Genomic DNA, 19587 nt, shown 5'->3' on the forward strand with positions numbered 1-19587 from the left:
ATTGTTTTCCATGTATTGGCAATGAAGAGAGAGGGATGGGGATTCACTGTGATGGTCAAAGAATCAAAATTTATTGTGAAGTACAACTGCTTATATAGTATTTTATGAAGGCTAGTAATGTTTTATTACAATGGTTGTGTTAAAAATCACATAAACCAACTTATGCATTTTAAACATATCTTGCTTGCAAGAAGTCTTTTTTCTGGTAAATCCATCTGATTTGATCTTCTTGCAATCTTGATTTAATTCTCAAAGTTCTCTTGTCAAGGCATCCTGTTATCAATTCTCTTATGCTAACTGGGTCCAAAGTCCATCATCTGTCTTGTGTATCTCAATAACCATGCATGGAGACTGAGAGAGTTTAACTGGGCAAGAGCCCAAGCAACTTGGTCTAGCATAGATGTGAGTTCTGGATGGAGCTGAGGAAGGTCTAAGTGACCATGATAGATCTTTTTTAACCTGAATTTTTTTTGCAAATCTGAAATTTTCTCATAATTGAAACAGAGAAAAAACCTTGTGTTACTCAGGTTTTTAAAGCTAAATACTTAAATTCCAGTGTATTAAGCCCTATTTTGTTTGCTTGACAGTTTAGTAACTTAGTATTAAGATAAATGTCACGATTTTGGAGTGTCTTCAGTTCCAGTTAAAAATACAGCTTATGGGGTGTTGTGGGGCAAAGTGTGGGCAGGTCTACTCCCTAAAAATGGGGTGGGCTTTTTACAGATTTTATTATTATTATTATATTATAATAATATTTTATTATTATATTTGTTTTATTATTATTTAATTATGTGAAGCAGTATACTTTTACCAACTTGAAGTGAGCAGTTCTGCCGTGGTGTGTTGTACATGGGAATCAGGCAAAAACCCCCCATCTTTTCTTTCTGTGCTTGCCAGTATGCTTTTGGTTTGTTTTCTGGAAACTGCTGATGCACTCCTGTGGTAAAACCTGTGGAGTTAGCCCATGCACTCAGTTCTTCCTCCAACTTGGGAAAGACCAGAAAGGATGTACCAAAAGGAGCTGTTTGGGTAGAAACCCAATGTGCAAGTGCGGTGATCTTGCTCTGTGGCTCCTTGGCTCTAAAATAATACAAAATTAATATGTAAGGAAACTCTGCTCACTGTTAATAAAAAAAAAAAAAAAAAAGATACTTCACATATTTTCTGGCTCTGATATCTTTTTTTGAAAGTATTTTTCAAAAAATAAAAAATAGCATCTCTCCTTTCATCAAAACTTGCAAGTGGATGTGTTCCTCTGCCTCCTTGTTAGCTCTTCTTTTAAAAGAGCTTGTCTTGACAATGCAAGGCTAGATGCCTGAGTGGTAGGCAGAGCACAGGGCTAGGAGGTGCATAGACTATAGAAGGACTTGTATTTCTCCTGCAGAGATGTTGTGTGGACCTTGAGATTCTCATTGTTTCCTCTTCTGGTCCACTGCCAGCTTAGGTGGATTTTGAAGTCTTGATCCAGGAAGTAGCAGTAGAGGAGCATTGTAGAGCAGAAAGGGAGGAACAGGGAATAAGCAGAACCACCTATATGTTTTAAAGATTAATTTTGCTTGTTTTTGCTTTACTTCTTTCGAGTGGGAGCTCAGTGCATCTGTCAGAGTTTGTATTTGGACAACACATCACACAGTTTAAATATGGCAAAGCTCAGACAGTAGATTGCTTTCTTTGAAAGGAAATGAAAGATACTTGAATGCTGCCTTCCAGCTTCCTTGGCTTCAGTTTAATACTGAACTCATAGAAAGTGGTTCTGGAAGCATATCTCCACATTTTCTTGTGTTCGGTGTAAGCTGGTGACTTCTCTTGTTTGTTTGTTTGTTTGTTTTTTTTTTTAATATACAAAATGAAACTTTCTTGGGTGGAATGAAAAGCTGTATAGATAAGTACAATTTATTAGTGGTTTCTTTTAATGTCAAACTAGATAGAATGCTGCTGCATGGATTGTACCTATTACTGGGAAGTAAAACTGCATGGGCCTGATCTGCAAACAGTGGTCAAGTGCAAGTGCTGCAGATGCTAGAACAATAGGGCACTGGTGTAAATAGGGCACACAGGTCTGTGTGCCAGAATCCTTAAGATGCTGAGTGATCTAGATGACACTGCAGATTGAGCCACTGGTCAGTGAGTCCTGCTGCTGACACTGCAGCGCCAGCTGTTTCAGAGGAATTTTGGGAAAACCCCGTGGTATCAATTACTTGATAACTACCCCTGGCAAAAGTTTCTTCCTCACAGCCCCTTATGGGTGGTTAATTGGTGTCCCAAAGCAGGTGCATACCGCTGCTCCTGGATTTGTCTTTTGTTGTTTTACAGGAGGAGTTGGGTTGCCCTCACCTACACATTATTGTCATAGGAAGGTGTTTTTGAAGGTCAGTCAGCTCCTGTCTTCTGAACAGTGTTCATAAAACCCATCTGGAGCCTGCCCTTGGTCAAAGCGTGCTTTTGGAGTTACTGAATATGCAGAGTAGAAAGTTAATTTAAGTGTGCTTCATTCCCTGTTTGAAGGGAAAGAGTGTTCAAATGGAAGACATTGGGGTATGTTTATTATATTAGCAATTTTGAGCAGCTACTATGTGCAGAATTTTATGTCTAGTAGCTAGCATACATGAGTTCCTTGAAGGACTGAAATTATTTTACCATCTGTGTTGAACTCCCTGTCCAAAATGAATTGTAAAAGTCACAGCTAGCAAAAAATTATTTTGCCTAATGCATGTTTTTTTCCCCCACTTAGTTTCATTTGGCGATGCCTACTTCCATTCTAAGTATGCATGTAACTGTTGGCTTTTTTCCTTTCCTGCAAGACCAAACCACAACCATAATAAAGTAAGTTTGGGTCTGGATATTGTGAGGATGAATTAAACCTGCGAGTTTGGAGATCTAGTGGACTTTGTAATCTGCAGCTGGCTTGCTTTGCAATCTTTAGTTAGATGCTTAGAGTAGCTTTCAGATGTAAAGTGAATGTTGGTTTTGGGGGGTGTTTCACTTGGTATCTCATGACTGATTGGTTTCTTTTGTAAAGTCATTACACATGTCCACTGTCTTTTTAAACATCATTGGGATGCATGGCTATTTTTGGCCAGTGTGTATTTCTTACAAAAATCCTCCCCAGAAGTAACAAAATTATAAATGCATGTTACTACATTCTTAACTGTTATCTTTGTGTTACATGGAGCAGAAAATAGTAGGGTAAATTCCTGTAATAGGTAATTCATTATAACTGTTGACAGAACACTGTTGACATTTCTGATCTCTAACCACAATGCTTCCAGAAATTGTTATCTTGTCATTTTCTCAAATGCCCTGGTTTTGTGCCATGTATTTAGGTATATTGCTTGTGAAACCCAAAAACCACTTTTATCCAGAGCCAGTACAAGCTGGGGTATGATCATACTAAAGCTTTGACATTATTTCACCCCACAATCCCCAGATGTCCCTTTTTGTACATGGGCCAAAAGAACCACCAAATGACTGGCCCATCTCTTTTTTATTTACTTGCTTAGCTTCCTCCTGTCACCATATCTGATAATCCTACTGTGCTTGTTGTCCTGGGGCCTACTTCAGGCAGCCCTGATGGCAGCAGTTCCTTTCCTCTAGTCTTTGTCTTCCTGCTAAAGAGTTTGTTAAACTGCCAGGGATGACAAGGTTTTTGAAAAGAGAAAAACTGTTTGGCCTGTTTTTTTTCTGAAAATTTGAGGCACAATGACAATGGTCTTACTGCTTTGATAATGGTTTCTCTCTACCTTATCATTTTCATTGTAATAGAAATTGTTGTTTTTATCTAGGCTGCATAATGTGCCCTTTCTAGTTTCTCAAAGCGAATAGCCACAGAATTGAAGGTGAAAATTAATTTTAAACCTGCACTACTTGAAATTTAGCAGTCTGAAAAGCCATAAATTTTGTTCTGAGGAAAATGATCCATTTAATGAAAGGGGAAATGGACAGATTTTTGGCAGCACAGAATGTCCTTAAAAACAAATGACATTTTCAACAGAAATGGGTGTTGGTATATTCTGAGATGTGTACAGTCATGCTTAAAAGTTTGAGTGAATGGTATCTTAGCAGTCTTTGCATTGATTATTGAGGCCTTAGGTTTTATTTAGCTTTTGGTCTGCAGCAAAGGTTGAACTAGTTTACCCTTTCTGCCAGTGCTTAAATTTGATTTCCTTGAAAATAGAGGATTACTACTGATGGTATATTTATCCTGCAGTTAAACCTTAGTATACTCACCTTCTTGAGAAAGAAGGCTTGTATTTTTTGCCCTGACTGTAGTCTACCATGGAAATATATTTCAAATCAAGTGACTAATAAAACTTGGAGCATATGTTGCAAAATGATTCCTGTTTTTCTTTTGTTGATAATAAAAAATCTTCCCTCTTGTTTTTCCTTGCACTGATTTTTTTTTGCATGTCTCAAAATGAAATGAACAAATAAGGACTTTTTCAAAGAGTGCTTCTGCTTTGAGGCTGAGGGAGGAAAAAGGATGAAAAGGGATGAGGATTGTCTGCATAAATAAATATTTAGGTAAACATGTACTGCTGCATTTAATGAAACTGCAATGCTGCATTTTCCTGTAGATTAATTTTTAATTTCACAGATATGATGGACAAGATTAATCAATGCGTTCCATCAGAATAATGTTTGTGTCAATGATACAAAATTTCAGTAGCCAAACTGAATTTTATTTTTTATATCTTTTATTTTAAAGAAAACAAGCAAGCAGCGCTGGGTGCCCGGGGAGTCACTGCTCCACTAATGGTGCACACCACTTACAAGTTCGGCAAAGTATATATACTATTTTTAAGCCTACAAAGCATTTTCCAGTGTGCTTGTGTTAGTCCGAATCAGCAAATATTAATAAGCTGGGATCAGCAATTTTGTTGTCTTTCCAGGTGGTTGTTGGCTTCCTGTCCTGCTTGTGGTCATCTGGAGGGAGGACATTCACTAGTATCTGCTAAATTATTTTAGTCTCATACAAGTGCATCAAGCTTTTTATTACACATAAGCATTTAATCACTTTGTTGCAATATCCCTTAGCTTTACCAGAGCTTCCTCTATTTTATTCTAAGCATCAGTCAATTTTGCCACCTCATCTCTTGACTCTACTATACTTCTATTTTCTTTTTCGATGCTTTATTTGGCTATTCAGTCAGAAAGTTTCAAAGCTGTTCTTTGTAGTTATCCCAGGGAACTCGTGGAAAACAAAAAAAAAAAATTCACACCAAGAGTACAGTAGTTTATTCTGTCTTCTAAAATACACAAATTCAATGGCTGTATGCGGGACAGCCCTCTTGCCTTATGTGGTTCATAGCTGAGCTAGCAGATGACCATTTAGCACATGCTTGAGAAAAAGCTCTTCATTATCGTCAGCAATCTGTGTTCTGTGCTTGTGGTTTGCTCCCTCAGGTTACAAAAAGACCAGCCGCACTTGCACTAGATGCTCAGCATGCCCAGCCAAGGGAGCGAAGCTCAACTGACCCAACTGACCTGGGATACTTCTGAGAGGGCTGTGTAGTGTTGGATGTGGTCTGTAGAGACATTGCGTTTCCCATATCAGTGGTATCCTGGTGGGGACAACACAGCTGACATTTACTGCTGCATTTCACATTCTCTTTTCTGTCTTGCATACAGAGTTCTCATTATATATGGCAATTTTCTTTACACACACATCTCCCAGTCTTTCACTGTGTAACTCTGAGGTGGACTGGAAGCAGCTGTTCCTTTAATAAATAATAAGCCTAAGACGTAATAGGCATAAAGTGTGATGGCTACCTTAAGTAAAGAAAAATCTATTATAAATATATAGTTGTTATGTTTCAGCCATTTTGAAGAGGATAGAGAAACTATTTGCAAGAGCGTGTACTAACAGGATAAGAGGTAGTGGCTCCAAACTGACAGAGTAAATTTATATTAGACATATGAGGGTGGTGAGGCACTGGCACAGTTTGAGAAAGTGTAACTGTCCCATCCCTGGATGTTTCCGGGACCAGTGAGGTTGGAACAAGATGATCTTTAAGGTACCTTCCAACACAGGCAATTCTGTGATTTTTTTTCATCCACCTTTTGAGACCATGTTTATATGGACACTTCAGTCTGGCACAGATCTATCCCACTTTTGTTCAAGATCAATCTGGGTCCTCTTGAACTCCTGGCACTTTCCACTGTGATGCAGTTTTTATTATTCTTAGGGGAATGTTTTTAGAGATAGGTCAGTTCCTTGATCCAGCTTCTGTGCTAGAAGTGGCTCTTGGAGAGATTTTAGCAGTAAATGGGCAAGAGATGGAATAATGCAGGAATTGTGCCCTGGCAATGTCAGACTTGTGTTCAATTCAAGGCACTGAAACTACAGCCCCAGCATCTGCAAGCGTACCTTTGCAGATGGATGAGTGATGCCTCCTGGGAATGGTGCTCCTGAGACCTGAAAGGCTGCTTGCAGGGCTTGGGTGATTGAGTGGTTTTGAGTGTTTAGGGGCTTCGTCTTCTTCTGGTCTTCCATAAGTCTCTGTCCATGATTTTATGTGTATGAATAGGTGGCAAGCTTTGTGTCATGTTCCTTTTTTTTTTTATTGTCCCCATCCCTTTTGGATGGCTTTATAACTTTCCTGTGCTATAGCTTATTATTGTTTTAATCTTACCTTTAATGGCCCCAGGTTGGATGGGGGAAGTATTTCTTGATTTCTGGGACATTCCTTTTTTCCCAAGCAGTTTACAACTACTGCTTTCTAATTTCTAATTCATACAGCAGCATTATCACCCAGTTAACCTTTTTCCAGTTAAAATGATTATGTAGCACTGTACTGAGTGCCTGCTTTAATCTTCCAAATACTGTATGCCTCTGGCTAATAAAAAATCCCACTACTAATCTTTTCTTATAGATGTGTGCTCCTTACAAAAAATTGTTCTAGGTAGTTGTGGATTAATTACAATCATGGAAAGGTAAGGAAGTGAGTTTTCTCAGGAAGTTGGGGTCAAACCAATCAGTGGTCAGATTGTGGATATTGACACCTGGTGTGACCACTGAAGACATGGACACACCTCTGAGAATACACAGGGTTAAAAGCAGAGAACTGCCAGGGGAACTCTCTCTTTTGTTCTGGTCGGTAGAAGAGCTCAGACCTCCCCTGCCCAGCCACAGGCTGAGTGGGGGAGGGGAAGCCATGCGGCCTGGGAGAGGTAGGCCCAGGGTGTGAAGGGACTGGAACCGGGCCGGCCCCTGAGGATGGAAGGGTGGAGAAAACTGAGATGTCTTTGTCCCCCCCCCCCCCCCCACAGAGAGAGAGTGAGAGAGACAGAGACTGTGCCAGCAGTACGCTGGCAGAGGAGAAAGTGAAGCGGGGGGGGGCGGGATGGTGCCCAGCTGTGGGAGTTGGAGTTCTGGGAGCCAAGATTTCAGCCATCCTGGGAGTCTGAGACTTTTAACCCCTTCCTGGACAATGAAAGCTTTGTGAAACATTAATCCTCCTTGATCTGAAAGAGAAGAGAGATGGCCTGGGGCCCGAGATGTCAGAAGAAGATGGGGGAAGAATCCTAGGTGGGAGGAGATGATGGAGTGGCTTTTGGCTGGACTTTTCTTGTATAGCCATAGACTTAGCCAGTTTCTCCTGCAACAGAGACTGTATTTTTAGGGGGATGCAATGGTTGGAGCCAAGAGAGTGACTTGCTGCAGTGATGTCAAGAGAGTGACAGGAGTGGAGTGAACAGAGAAGGATGAGCAGGGTGTGGTGGTGCCCTCTGTCTTTAGGGAAGAAGAAGATCTCTGTTCTCGAGACCCTTGGCCCCAGGGGAGGAGAAAATGGGGGGGACCTATGGTCCCAAGATGAGAAACTGTTATTTTTTGGTCCTTGGTAGAGCATCCTTAAAGGAGGAACCCTATGAGCAGTCTCAGTCCATGCACAGTGGTGAGAGCACTGTACATGGAAGGAGGATGTCACACTGGCAGATTTTCTCGGGGCGGTGCCATGTGTGTCATGGAAACACAAGAGGTCGCATCTGTGTTTCCTGGGGGGTTTTATGGTGCAAGAGAAACTTCTCTCTCCCTGAGTATTGATTATCTGAGTATTGATTATCTGAAAGGTGGTAATTTGATGAGGGTCCAAGTTTTTGTCTCAATGTACTTTATTGTAAATTGGGTGGGAGGAGGAGGAATGTTTTGGGAAGGTTTTCATTCTGGATTCTGTGTGTGTCTTTTATTATAGTGGTAGATTAATAACATTTTTTCCCTTTTATTTCTAAGCTTGAGCCTGCTCTGCTCTGTTCCTTATTGCATCTCACAGCACTCATTTGGGGAAGGTGCATTTTCATGGGGGCACTGGCATTGTGCCAGCATCAAACCATGACAAAAGGTTTCAGAATATCTGTCCAATTATTAGTGGTTTTATCCACCTTTTCCCCTTATAAGTATACAGGATGTTTTTAATGGTTTAAGCAGAATTTTAACTGTTAAGTTTTTTTTTTTTTTTACTTGAGTGGGACAAGATTTTCAGTGTAGGGATGTTACTTCAAATTACTAACAGAAAAGTTTGAAAGGTGAGGATTTTTGATTTTTAGATTATTTTTTGAGTTCTTAAGGCATTGTATTGGTTTTGCATGGCCTGGTTTTTGGTAGTGTGTGGGGGCACAGAGGTAGCTTCTGTGAGAAGCTGTGAGGAGCTTCTACCATGTGTGGCAGAGCCAAACCCTGATGACTCCAAAGAGGGACATGCCACTGGGCCAATTAGAAATTGTGATAATACCTCTGTTATAATTTATTTAAGAAGAAAGAAAAGCAAAGGTTGTGGCACAGTTTTAATTCCAGTCAGAGAAGAGTGGAGTCAGAATATGTGAGACAAACAACTCTGCAGACACCAAAATCAGTGGAGAAGGATGGGGAGGAGGTACTCCAGGTGCTGGGGCTGAGATTCCTTTGCAGGCTAGGGTGAGGACCATGGTGAAACAGCTGTCTCCCATTGGAGATCCACGGGAATGTAGAGATCTGATGCAGCCCATGGAGAAGCCCCCACTGGAGCAGGTGGATGCCTGGGAGGAGGCTGTGAACCTATTGGGAGACCCTTGAAGAGAGGGGTCCTGTTCCCATGCCAGAGCAGCCTGTCCTTGAAGGACTGTACCCCATGGAAGAGTGACCCATGCTGCAGCAGTTTTGAGAGGACTGTTTCCATGGGATGGACTCATGTTGCAACAGTTCACAGAGAGCTGTTGTTTGTGAGATGCACTCACATCGGAGAAGTTAGTGGAGAACTCTCCCATGGGAGGGACCCCATGGAGCAGCATGGAAATAACACCTCTCCCAGAGCAGTGGGAAAAGCCATGGATGATAAATTGACCACAACCCCCATTCCCTACCTTCTCTGTGGAAGGAGGGAGGGGTAGGGGGAAAGGTTTTTTTAAAGGCTTATTTTAGTTCTCATTATCCTGCTCTGATTTCATTAGTAATAAATTCACCTTATATCGCAAAGCTGAGCCTGTTTTGCCCATTATGGTATTTAATGAGTGATCTCTCTCCCAGACCTTTTCTCAACCCATGAACCCTTTGTTAAATTTTCTCCCCTCTGTCCATCAGCTGAGGGGAGTGAGTGAGTGGCTTTTGTGGGTGCCTGGCATCTCGCTAGCATTGACCCACGACAGGCATCTGGCTTAGTGTTGAAACCAAAACCAGTGCTGGATTTAAGACTGTCCCTAAGACTGTTCCAAATTGTTATGAATCCTTGTGTGGAAAGGGAAACTGTTCCTTCTCTTGAGCTGAGACAGGAGCTTCTACTAGAAAGACACTGTAGTGTTTAGAAGATGCATCACAGTATCTCTTAAACATCAGCTTTGTATTTTGCGAGTGCCAATAGCTGTTGCATATATGAACAGAAAAAAAAGAACACTTATTTGTACAGTAATGACAATACCATGTTTAATTTTTTTCTTCTTCTGCCCAGACATGAATACTGAAACATGAATGCTGTTCATCTGGATATGAGGAAATATTATCCAATGTAATGTTTGTTTTACCAGCATATTTTTTTTCTATAAGTATCATTGTAGGTTAGAAAAGTACTAATCCCATGGGAATGTAATGATATTCAAGATGTCCCATTCCAGCTGTGTGAAGAAATGACACAATATTTCCAAGCCAATGCAATTTATTTTTAATTTTTTTTTTCCTGAGTCACAGGTTTTCTTGAAGAACAGTAATAATTAGGAATTTATAAAACATCCGATTTGTCCCTTCATTACTCATTTCCACTTGGCCTGAGAAGACATCTCTGCCAGAGCTGGGGTCAATAAATGGCTTTCTTGTAAATTCAGGTTCTGAGGTTTTAAAGCACTATAAAGATCATTTAGTATTTTTTTTTCTTTCCTTGTTTGAGCCAATTGCAAACTTTAAAAAAAAATATTTTGATGAGTGTTTCCTCAAATATCTGTAAAGTTTTGCATGTAATGTTATTTTTACAAGTTCCCACACAGTTTGACCAGTCTGTCCAATGCCATTGGACAAAAAAAAAAAAAAAAAGAGAAAAGAAGCAGGAATTCATCTAAGAAGCAGGAATTACATTTATCATTTATGATTCTGAATAAGGAATCTAAGAGGATTTGATTAGACTAATCTTATTAAAGCTAAACTTGTAATACCATGTAAGTTAATATGTCTGTATTTTTTAGTATTTTAGAGGTGATTGTCATAGAAACTAATTTTAAGCTATTGCTGACAGCACATCTGTGGATATGCTAACAGACAATTACTTGCTTAAGTCTGGAAGATGACTTCTAATACTTTGGAACCAGTATGGAACCACTCTTAAGTATCAACGTGTTCCTAGCAATTTTGTTCCTTTAATCAAGACATTGCTCTGGTTTGGAGTTTGGAGCAATATAGAGGGCTGAAGAGTCTCCCATATTCAGCAAGACTTCAAATTCCTGAATGATCCTGCTTTTGCAGACTTTCAGCTTATACATTTTGAGCTGTTGTAGCTTAGGATCTGTAGCCAGATCTGAGATGGTCAGATTTTGCAAGCTGATTTTTTTAAGAGTTTCTTAGCAGGAGAGATGCTACACAGTGGTTTGGTACAAGCACTGAGCTTAAGCAGTCCATGCTGTTGAAGAAACAGTCAGTTTTCCTATCTCATTCCTCCTCATTTCTTCTCTGCTAAATTTTAGCAGATGTCTGATCTTGCAGCAAGGAAGTTTAGGGAGCTGAAATGGCACAAAGCAAACTGCAGCAAACAGAAAAAGGGTGAGTTTCTTCTTTGTCCCTCTCCTCAGATGAGCTGGATTGGTAATGTTGGAGGAGGTGTGAGGGCAGGACGTCTCATGTCAGCTGACTAGAGGGTGGCTTTGCTTTAGTCTTTGAACACCCTGTGAAGAGAAGATTTCTAGATATTTCTAAAAGCACTACATCTTCCTGCCACTTGGTTCTATGTGTTTTCAGAAGAACACATGTTGTTAATATCTGAATTTTGCCAGCAAGCTTTCTCAGGCAATAGAAAAAATACAACATGAGCAATTTGAAAGCAGAAAAAGTCCCAGTAATATTAGGTCAAAAAGACAGATGTCAAATCAAGTCTGTAAGGAAGAGCAGGCCACATGTTAATCAGAGATGAAAATGTGGATCCACAATTTCATTTTAGCAGCAGAAAACATAAGTGGAGAGCAAATGTATTCAAAAATACCAGAATCTGTGCAGAAAATGAGAGAAAAAGCAGGTGAAAATACAGAAGTGTGGAAAAGGTTGGTATTTTTAGGTGATGATAGCAGGAAGGACAGAGGAGAATTGAAAGGTGAATGAAACACTGAGAAATTTTATATAATTCAGTATCCTTGTAGTGGTTATCTGATCTGAAATTTAGTTTTTTTTTGGGTCAGTTGCTGAACAGTTCCACATATTCCACAGACCTGCCATAAAGATTTGGAGAAAAAGCATATGGACCCTCCATCTCAAATGCAGAATCCCAATTACTGCTGATTTTGCTGTAGCTTTGGTTTCTGCCAGGGTTTTGCAGCTGGAGTTACAGGAGAAGCATCAGTATCACATGCTGATTTCTAAGATAAGGATTCTTTGTTGCTGTTTGGCAAACTAAAATACTGCCTTTTTCATAGCACAAACGGATTTGATATTTGCAAAATAATTTATTATGTTTTGTAGCTGTCTCATAGAATTTCTGGTTTATGGGGCGTCAGACTGTCAGGGGTTTTTTACTGCCTGGTGTTTTTCGCTAGGCTTCAGCAACAGAATGGTGCCAAAGTGCTTGCACTGTGTTGGGAATTAAAAACAGGAATCTGTGCAAATCCTTACATTGACTTTGCTGCTTAGATTAATCTTTGGAGAAGGAACTTCATTCTAGTTTAATGTTTAACTTTCATGAGTGCTAAAGTGTTGCCGCAGGCCCCCAGCCAGGAATAATTAGCATTGACTCCATGATTGCAGAAGGCTGATCAATTGCTTTCTTATCATACTCTTATACGATATTATACTATACTTATTAAGAAACTCAGTAACCCTTACAGCCAGTCCGATACAGTGTCTAATTTCATGTTAGGGCTGGTAGATTGCCAATTTGAAAAATGTAAATGAGGACTATAGGCTGTGTTAGCATAGAGAAGGGGGTTGGGATAAAGGGACTGAGGGGGATTAAAAGCCAAAGTTGTGGTTTGCGAATAAATTCATCAGCAAGTTTGCTGGTGTGATGGTTGTGGTTGTAGAAGTCTAAAGCAGATAGAATTTTGATCTCAACAATTTAGAAATTGGTAATGTAGACCTAAATATGAATAACTTTTTAATTTAAACAGGCTTTTAGTACTAGGCAGAGTGCAGCAGGCAAGAATTATGATGTTTGTTAAAATGGTTGAGATGAACATAGAGGCATGCTATTAAGTTTAGTTGTATGGAGAATATGTGGTGTATATGGAGTTTGCCTAGACATGGAAGAGAAGGTATTTAACCTGTGATTAGCTGATCTTTAACTTAGTCAAATATAACTGGGCAATTTATAGTTTTGACAATCAGCAGTTACCACCATAATTTTTCTGAACTGGCAGCCACGTGTTTTTACTGATGAACAGGCACACCAGCTTTCCAGATACATGCACACAGTCATACCATGACATAAATATTTTACACAGCAGAAGAGGGAGAGGAGAGGGAAGATGAATATTGTCTTGTTACAAATTTGTTACAGCGACCCAAAGTACATACTTGTGATAACATTTGTCTTTTTCTCTACTGTTAATGCTAGGTGTACCCTGAATTGCAAATCACCAATGTTGTTGAAGCCAACCAACCAGTTACAATACAGAACTGGTGCAAGAGGGGATGGAAGCAGTGCAATGGTCACCCACATATTGTGGTTCCCTACAGATGTCTGGGTGAGTGACTCAGTTTTAGTCTGTTTTTTCCTGCTCTATTCTTTTAGTCTTTTAATGAGAAAGATAGAGAATCTACATAAATGTCTTCTATACCTCACTATTATTGTCTTTTCTGAAGGGAATTTTGTCCAGTTGTTCAGTCCTTTGAAACTGCATTTTCTAGAAAGAAAGTACTCCTGCTCTTCCCTAATTAAACCCTTCTTTTTCACATTAATTTTTGAATATCTAGTAATTGGACTCTTACCATGAAAGGCTATGGGAATCTGTATTTGTTGAAACAAAACAAAATATACTTTATAAATTCCCCCATTTCATTCTTCAACTTTATTTTTGTAGCAGTTGCTTGCTGTTCTCTCCTGTGTCCTTGGTGCTTTAAATCAATTAAAAGGGATGTTTGGGCCCTCATTTTTTTGCTAACCTTTACTTTTGTCTGCATTAGAAAATAGAATTGTTAATTTGCCATTTTCATTAACATTCTAGGCACGACATTTTCTTGTTATTATTCCATATTTAAGAATGTTGCTTTACCACTGACATTTGAAGTGTGATAAATGCTGGAGTTCAGAGTTGGAACTTGCTTTTCTAGTAAGCCAAAACAGCTAAAAGGCATGGAAAGCAACTTAGACCAGTCATTCCATGAAACAAATAATGAAATAAATTTTTAGAAAATATGCAATGTTTCTAGAAATTTTGTTCATTTGTGTAGAGTAGGTAAAACACAGGGCACAAGCTGCTCTTAACAAAGCTGGAACTGAAGAGTAACTAACAGAAATGCTACCAGTGTGGTCAAAAGTGCCAAAGCAGCAGGTGTATAAAATCTCTGCTAAGTGTCAGTGAAATGTTTTTGTTTGGCAGAGTTTCTAGGTCTGATGTTTGTTTGTACAGATATAAAATCAGTGTTTCTAAACCTGCAGTATATCATTATTGATGCTACTGAGGCTCTGGAGGACTAGTTTATTCTGAGCCAAATCCTCCAGGAGAACCCAAATTCAAGACTTTTAGTGAGGAGAAGAACTTAGGAATTACAGATTCTGACTGTGGGAAGGAACCTGCTGGCTTTTGTCTTTTTCCAGACATGGAAAAAATATCTTACATTGCATAGTTTCTATTTTAATGTTATCTTGTAACCTAAAACTATATTTAACACACGACTTAAAAAGGATTAATACAGTATTACAAAATAACCCTCCATAATACATAGAGTATTCAATTTAATATTTGTGAAGAGCCAATCATAAAATACGCATTTTTCAAGCTAAGATGATGTGTTGTGTAACAAACATGGTTATTCATTTCCCCTTTGATGGCTTCTGATGAATGTATTAAATGGTTTTTAATTTTCCCTTTTCAGTGAAAAATGTGATTCCATGTTTCCTTATAGTTGCATTTAATTATTTTTTAAAACAAACCCCTAACAAAAATCTCCCCATAAGATATTTTTTTTCTCTATTATTTATATCCTGTTTGTGGCTTACAACATTGGTTGAAGATTTCTTTAGTCTTTATTTCAAGTCCATTATCTTGTAGGCAGGATGAAAGAGCAGTATCGGTCTCTTTTATAAGTGCTGGCATTGTGATTCTTCTTGAGCATTAAGTCCAACATTAAAACTGAACAAATCAGGGAAACTTGGAATAATAATGCTTTGAGCTCTGAAATCCAAAGCAGGAAAAAAAACCACAGTGATGGGCACTGTGGAAAGGAGAATCTTGGTTATGTTATAGATAAAAGTGGTAAAGCCAAATTAATAATTAATAAAACAGATTTTTATTTTGCAATCACGATTCGGTCTCAGATAGTCAAAATCAAAAGGTCAGTGCCGAGCCTGGGAATCGGCGCTGGGTGAGACACGGGTCCGACTGCTGCAGCATAGGGTCTCCTACAAGCAGAGGGTCGCCTACGTTCACACCGACTGTGCCATCCAAGCAGTTCTTATACAGTCTATTCTGCCTGAGGCAGAGTTTCTTTTCTTCCTTTCAGAGTTCCACATACTCATATAGTTTCTTTTCTCCACCTTGAGCTGAACAAAACCCTATCTGGGGAGGGATGTATGTCCATGATTGAGTTACTCGAACTCGGCATTGAGATGTATCTTTCCGATGGCTCTGGCTATCTCAGTCTTAGATATTTATCGAGTATTCATCACTTGGGAGTTCCTCGGATCACCTTGGAGAAGGACCCATCTCCGGGGGAGCTATGTTTATTCGTTTGCAAATGAGATCTTCCTCCTTCTTGTCAGCCGTGGTTTTGACATACTGTGAAGCAATCTCCCGACTCTGGCTCGCATGCATAAAACCTTATAAGAATATTTCTTACCAACATAGCATATTTTATATGTATGTTTTTTTTATACGCACAAATTATCCAAAATACACATAACACTTACGAGTCATGGTGTTGAAACTGCATTGGAAAAGTATTGGAAGTGCAGTGGAACCGTGGATTGGGCCTGTGAGATGTCATTCCTTATCTGAACCTGCACTGTCCTCTGTCCCACATACATATCATGAGCAGAAGCCAGTGTTCTCACTGAACTGTTGTTTCATGCAGAAGCACATGGGTGAATTCCTGTGGAACACTGGGCACGGTTCATTGTTTCTATCATTGTGTATGTCTGTTATTGCTTCTAGAAATAGTCCCCTTGGATCTGAGAATAGCTGAACCGCCGCTCATTGCGTGAAACAATGCAACAAATTAGCAACACTTCCAGGGTGTCCGCAGCTCCTGGACAAACACTGCTGTTGTTCACTTGAGTTGTCTATGCTGTGGTGTGTTTTTTATGGTTTCCAGCAGTATTTTATATTAATATTATCCATTTAATTTAGAGGTGACATTAGGTTATGGTTAGGTTATATAATGATTTCCTCTTGCAATTAGGGGATGAATACGGTATATAATGTTAAAAGAAGCTTTATTGATGAATGGTTACGTTATGTGGTTTTTGTTTTGACGTCCTCTGTTCTCCCCATAAGTCCCCTTCCCCCCCTGTTCTGTAAAAGCTTCTTGCTAGGGGGGCGCAGCATGACAACACCTGACCTCAAATCAAGTTGTCTCCACCAATAAGAACGTAGTCTCCACCAATAAATGGCAAAGAAGAGTTGAGTGACAGACTTTGAGAGGGACCAGGGTTAGCTGATGCAACCCCCAGGGGTATAAAAGGTGGAACAGCCATTTTGTGTATACGAGCATTTGGCTGCTGGTCACAAACTCCCAGCAGCAGTGTACTTTTCCTTATTCAGTCCTTTGTTGTATTTTGTTAAGGTTTAATAGACCTTTGAAATTTTAAAAGTGAGAGATAATTTATCACACATTACATTTACGCTAATCACTTTGAATTTCTTAAGTGGTTTCTAGATATTGTGGTTTTTTTATGACACAATACTTTCCAAAATACTTGGCCAAAACATCAGAATTACTTTTCAGGAAATATGTGCTTTTAAGGAGCACAGTAAAAGAGTTAATAATTGTTAACCGTAGCAAAAACATGTAAAAATACATATATTATATATACATATATTATATAAAATATATATAAAATGTAAAAATAATAAAAATATATTTAAAAATCAATATGGGTAATATAACCAGCAGTATATATAGTAGGTTTTTTGTTGTCAGAGTGCTGGTATGTGTTGGGGTTTAGGATTCTTTCATTTCTTTTTCTCAGGGAATTTCCTCCTATATGTGTTGCTAGGAGACAATAACGACCGGGTACTTAGGAGAGACAAAGAAGTGGCAGCTCAGGGGAAGGGTGCAGCTGGCTACTCTCTCTTTACCTGTGTTTTTCTCTGGGAAGGGCAGAGATATCACGACATTTGGGCTGGGAAAAAAGGGTTGGGTTCAGCTCCCTTCCCTGTTGTGCTCTCGGCATTCGGAGGTAGAGAGGCTGGGGTCGCTGTGGGGAGAATTTGTCACCTCTGCAGGGTTCCATGTCCTGCTGCCTTTCTTCCATGGTGAGTGGAGCTCATGGAGCTGTTGTATTGGGACCTTATTAACACCTTACCTCACCGAACAGGTGACCATTCACCATCTGCTGGGGTGCCTCAGGGGAAACCCCAGGACCTCAAGCCCCTTCTGCCCCCAGCCCCCCTTCCTCAAGGGAGCCTCTGTCTGCTGTGTTTGGGAGCCGGGCTGCCACTGCCCAGCCCCCTGCTGTTTCGCCAGCACTGCTGGGGTTTTTCTGCTGCACTGCAGCCCCCGCACCCTCTGCCTGCCAGGACAGCCCTGTGCTTCCAGCTACAGCTGCGGACTTTCTGATACATGTCAGATTTTGTTCATTCCTGCTGTTCCAGCTTGCTAGATCCGAGGGTCCTGCTGGGGCACTGGGATCGGCTGCCCCTGGGGGTTTGTAAATCAAGTCTTTTTCCGATCCCTTCTTGTCTTGGCCAAGCCGCCATTAGCTGCATTATCTCCAAGCTCGCACCAGAGCGCCCCCTGCAGCCGCGGGGCAATCACTGCACCTGGCGTGCCCAGGAGACTGCCAGCGCCCCTGGCGGCTGTGACTGTAACTACGCCAAACGGGAAATGGCCTAAGAGCTGGAAGAGACTGTTTATTGTTTATAAATATGTTCTTACATTCTCATCGTTAGTAGATAGCCTGGGTTTTGAAGAAGGTTTGTGTCAGAGAGCTCACCTGTAACCTTGGCTTTCAATAAGTGTAGGAAAGAGCTTGGTTAATTTTCAGTCAAGGATTTCTCATTTAGGGCACATTGCCCTTCAGGCAAAGATAAAGCTGGTACTTGGGATGTGACAGTGCAGTGCCTCAATGTTTATCTGCTCTCGAATGATAAATTGTCGATATGGGCAAGGGGAAGAATGGCAGCATTACAAGGATGTGTTCCAAGTACTGGAAGTCGCTTAATTCTAGCATGTTCATTCATCAGACTTCATCACTGACTTTGTCAGGCCCCACTTTGGCCAAATGCAGACCCAGCAGTGTACCCATGGAATGACAAGCTGGGGTTCAAGGGCTGCAGGGCTGTGATGGGATGACATCAGCTGCCTTCCTTCTGGATAGATTGTGGTGCTCAGTGTGTGTCTGGGGAAAGAATTCTTCATGCTTGTGTAAACATCCAAAATCTTTGTAACTTGAACTGGCATTTGAAGGTCAAACATCCTTCAACACTTCCAGTCTCCCTTGCTCGCAAGCACAGGCATCTTTGTTGTGCAATCAGAAATTCCCTTTAGGTTCCTCTCTCTTTTACATGAAAGCTTACACTTGCGGTAGTCGCTAACAATGGCTGTGTAGCAAGGAGCATTTTGTATTGAAATGTGGATGCTTAGTTTCTTTCAAAAACCTTCTGCAATGGAAAATATAAGTTGAGAGTGGTTATGCAGAATCTTCATTTTTAATATTATTGTCATGGGATGAATAGCAACAGTAACCGAAGAACTTTCTCATGCAGGTGTATTTGGTGTTTTGGGTTTTTTTTAACAGAATTCCATCCATTCCAAATTCCATCAATTCATACATTCAATAATATTTTTTTTGGCTGTGGCTTCTTCAGGGTTGGTTTTTTGTTTGTTTGTTTGTTTGTTTTTTAATTTGGGTTTTTTTAAGTTTACTTCTCTTGAAGCTCTTTAAAGTTGGACATGTGGCTTGCCAACAGCACTGAAAACTGAGAGCTGAGTAGACTACACCTATCATCCCTCTGTCCAGGTCTTCTGCCAAAACAAGTGGAACAGTACTGTGTGTTTTTTAAGGAACCATTTTGACTGTGTGTGAGATTTGCTGAGGTCAGAGGAACTGCACAGCATAATGCCAATTTTCGTCTGCTCTTTTGAAGGTTTTTGCTCCTGATTTGCTAACCTGCTATTTAAAGCTCTTTGCTTCCCTGTGTTGTGTGCAACTGTCCAAATGGAATTTGGGTTCTCCTGAGCAGTGCCCATATCAGCTAACTTTTGTTAGCTTCATGTTTTCTCAGTGTGGGAACTCATAAGATACATTTCAGCTTATATACACATTGTCAAACACGTATATAAAAATATATAATGCACTGACCTTCCTTAATGTCATTCTTGTGTTATATTACACATTTGGGATAGATGCTTTGCCATTACATTTTTTTCAGTGATGGTTCAACTAGTTCCTTTTGACTAGGGGCAGAAATCTGCAAAGGATTTAATTATAAAAATAAGCCCTTACAGACCTTTTAGATATATTACAAAATGTTCCACTCCAGTGGTTTATCTTGGTTTATTCCATCTTATTTGGTCATCCTTTCTGTAGGCCTACAATATGATATATT

The 19587-nt window shown here is 39.9% G+C and overlaps 1 protein-coding gene across 4 annotated transcripts in view; it reads left to right on the forward strand.

Moving 5' to 3' along the window:
• Positions 1-19587, forward strand: part of APP (amyloid beta precursor protein) — a 180225-nt gene that overhangs the window by 53428 nt on the left and 107210 nt on the right. For all 4 annotated transcript variants that reach the window (XM_053969332.1, XM_053969349.1, XM_053969326.1 and 1 more), the window contains exon 3: positions 13212-13341. In XM_053969332.1, coding sequence (XP_053825307.1) covers positions 13212-13341 — 130 coding nt within the window. The remainder of the gene's footprint in view (positions 1-13211; positions 13342-19587) is intronic.

Source organism: Vidua macroura, chromosome 2, assembly GCF_024509145.1.
Source record: "Vidua macroura isolate BioBank_ID:100142 chromosome 2, ASM2450914v1, whole genome shotgun sequence".
Classification (NCBI taxonomy): Eukaryota; Metazoa; Chordata; class Aves; order Passeriformes; family Viduidae; genus Vidua; species Vidua macroura.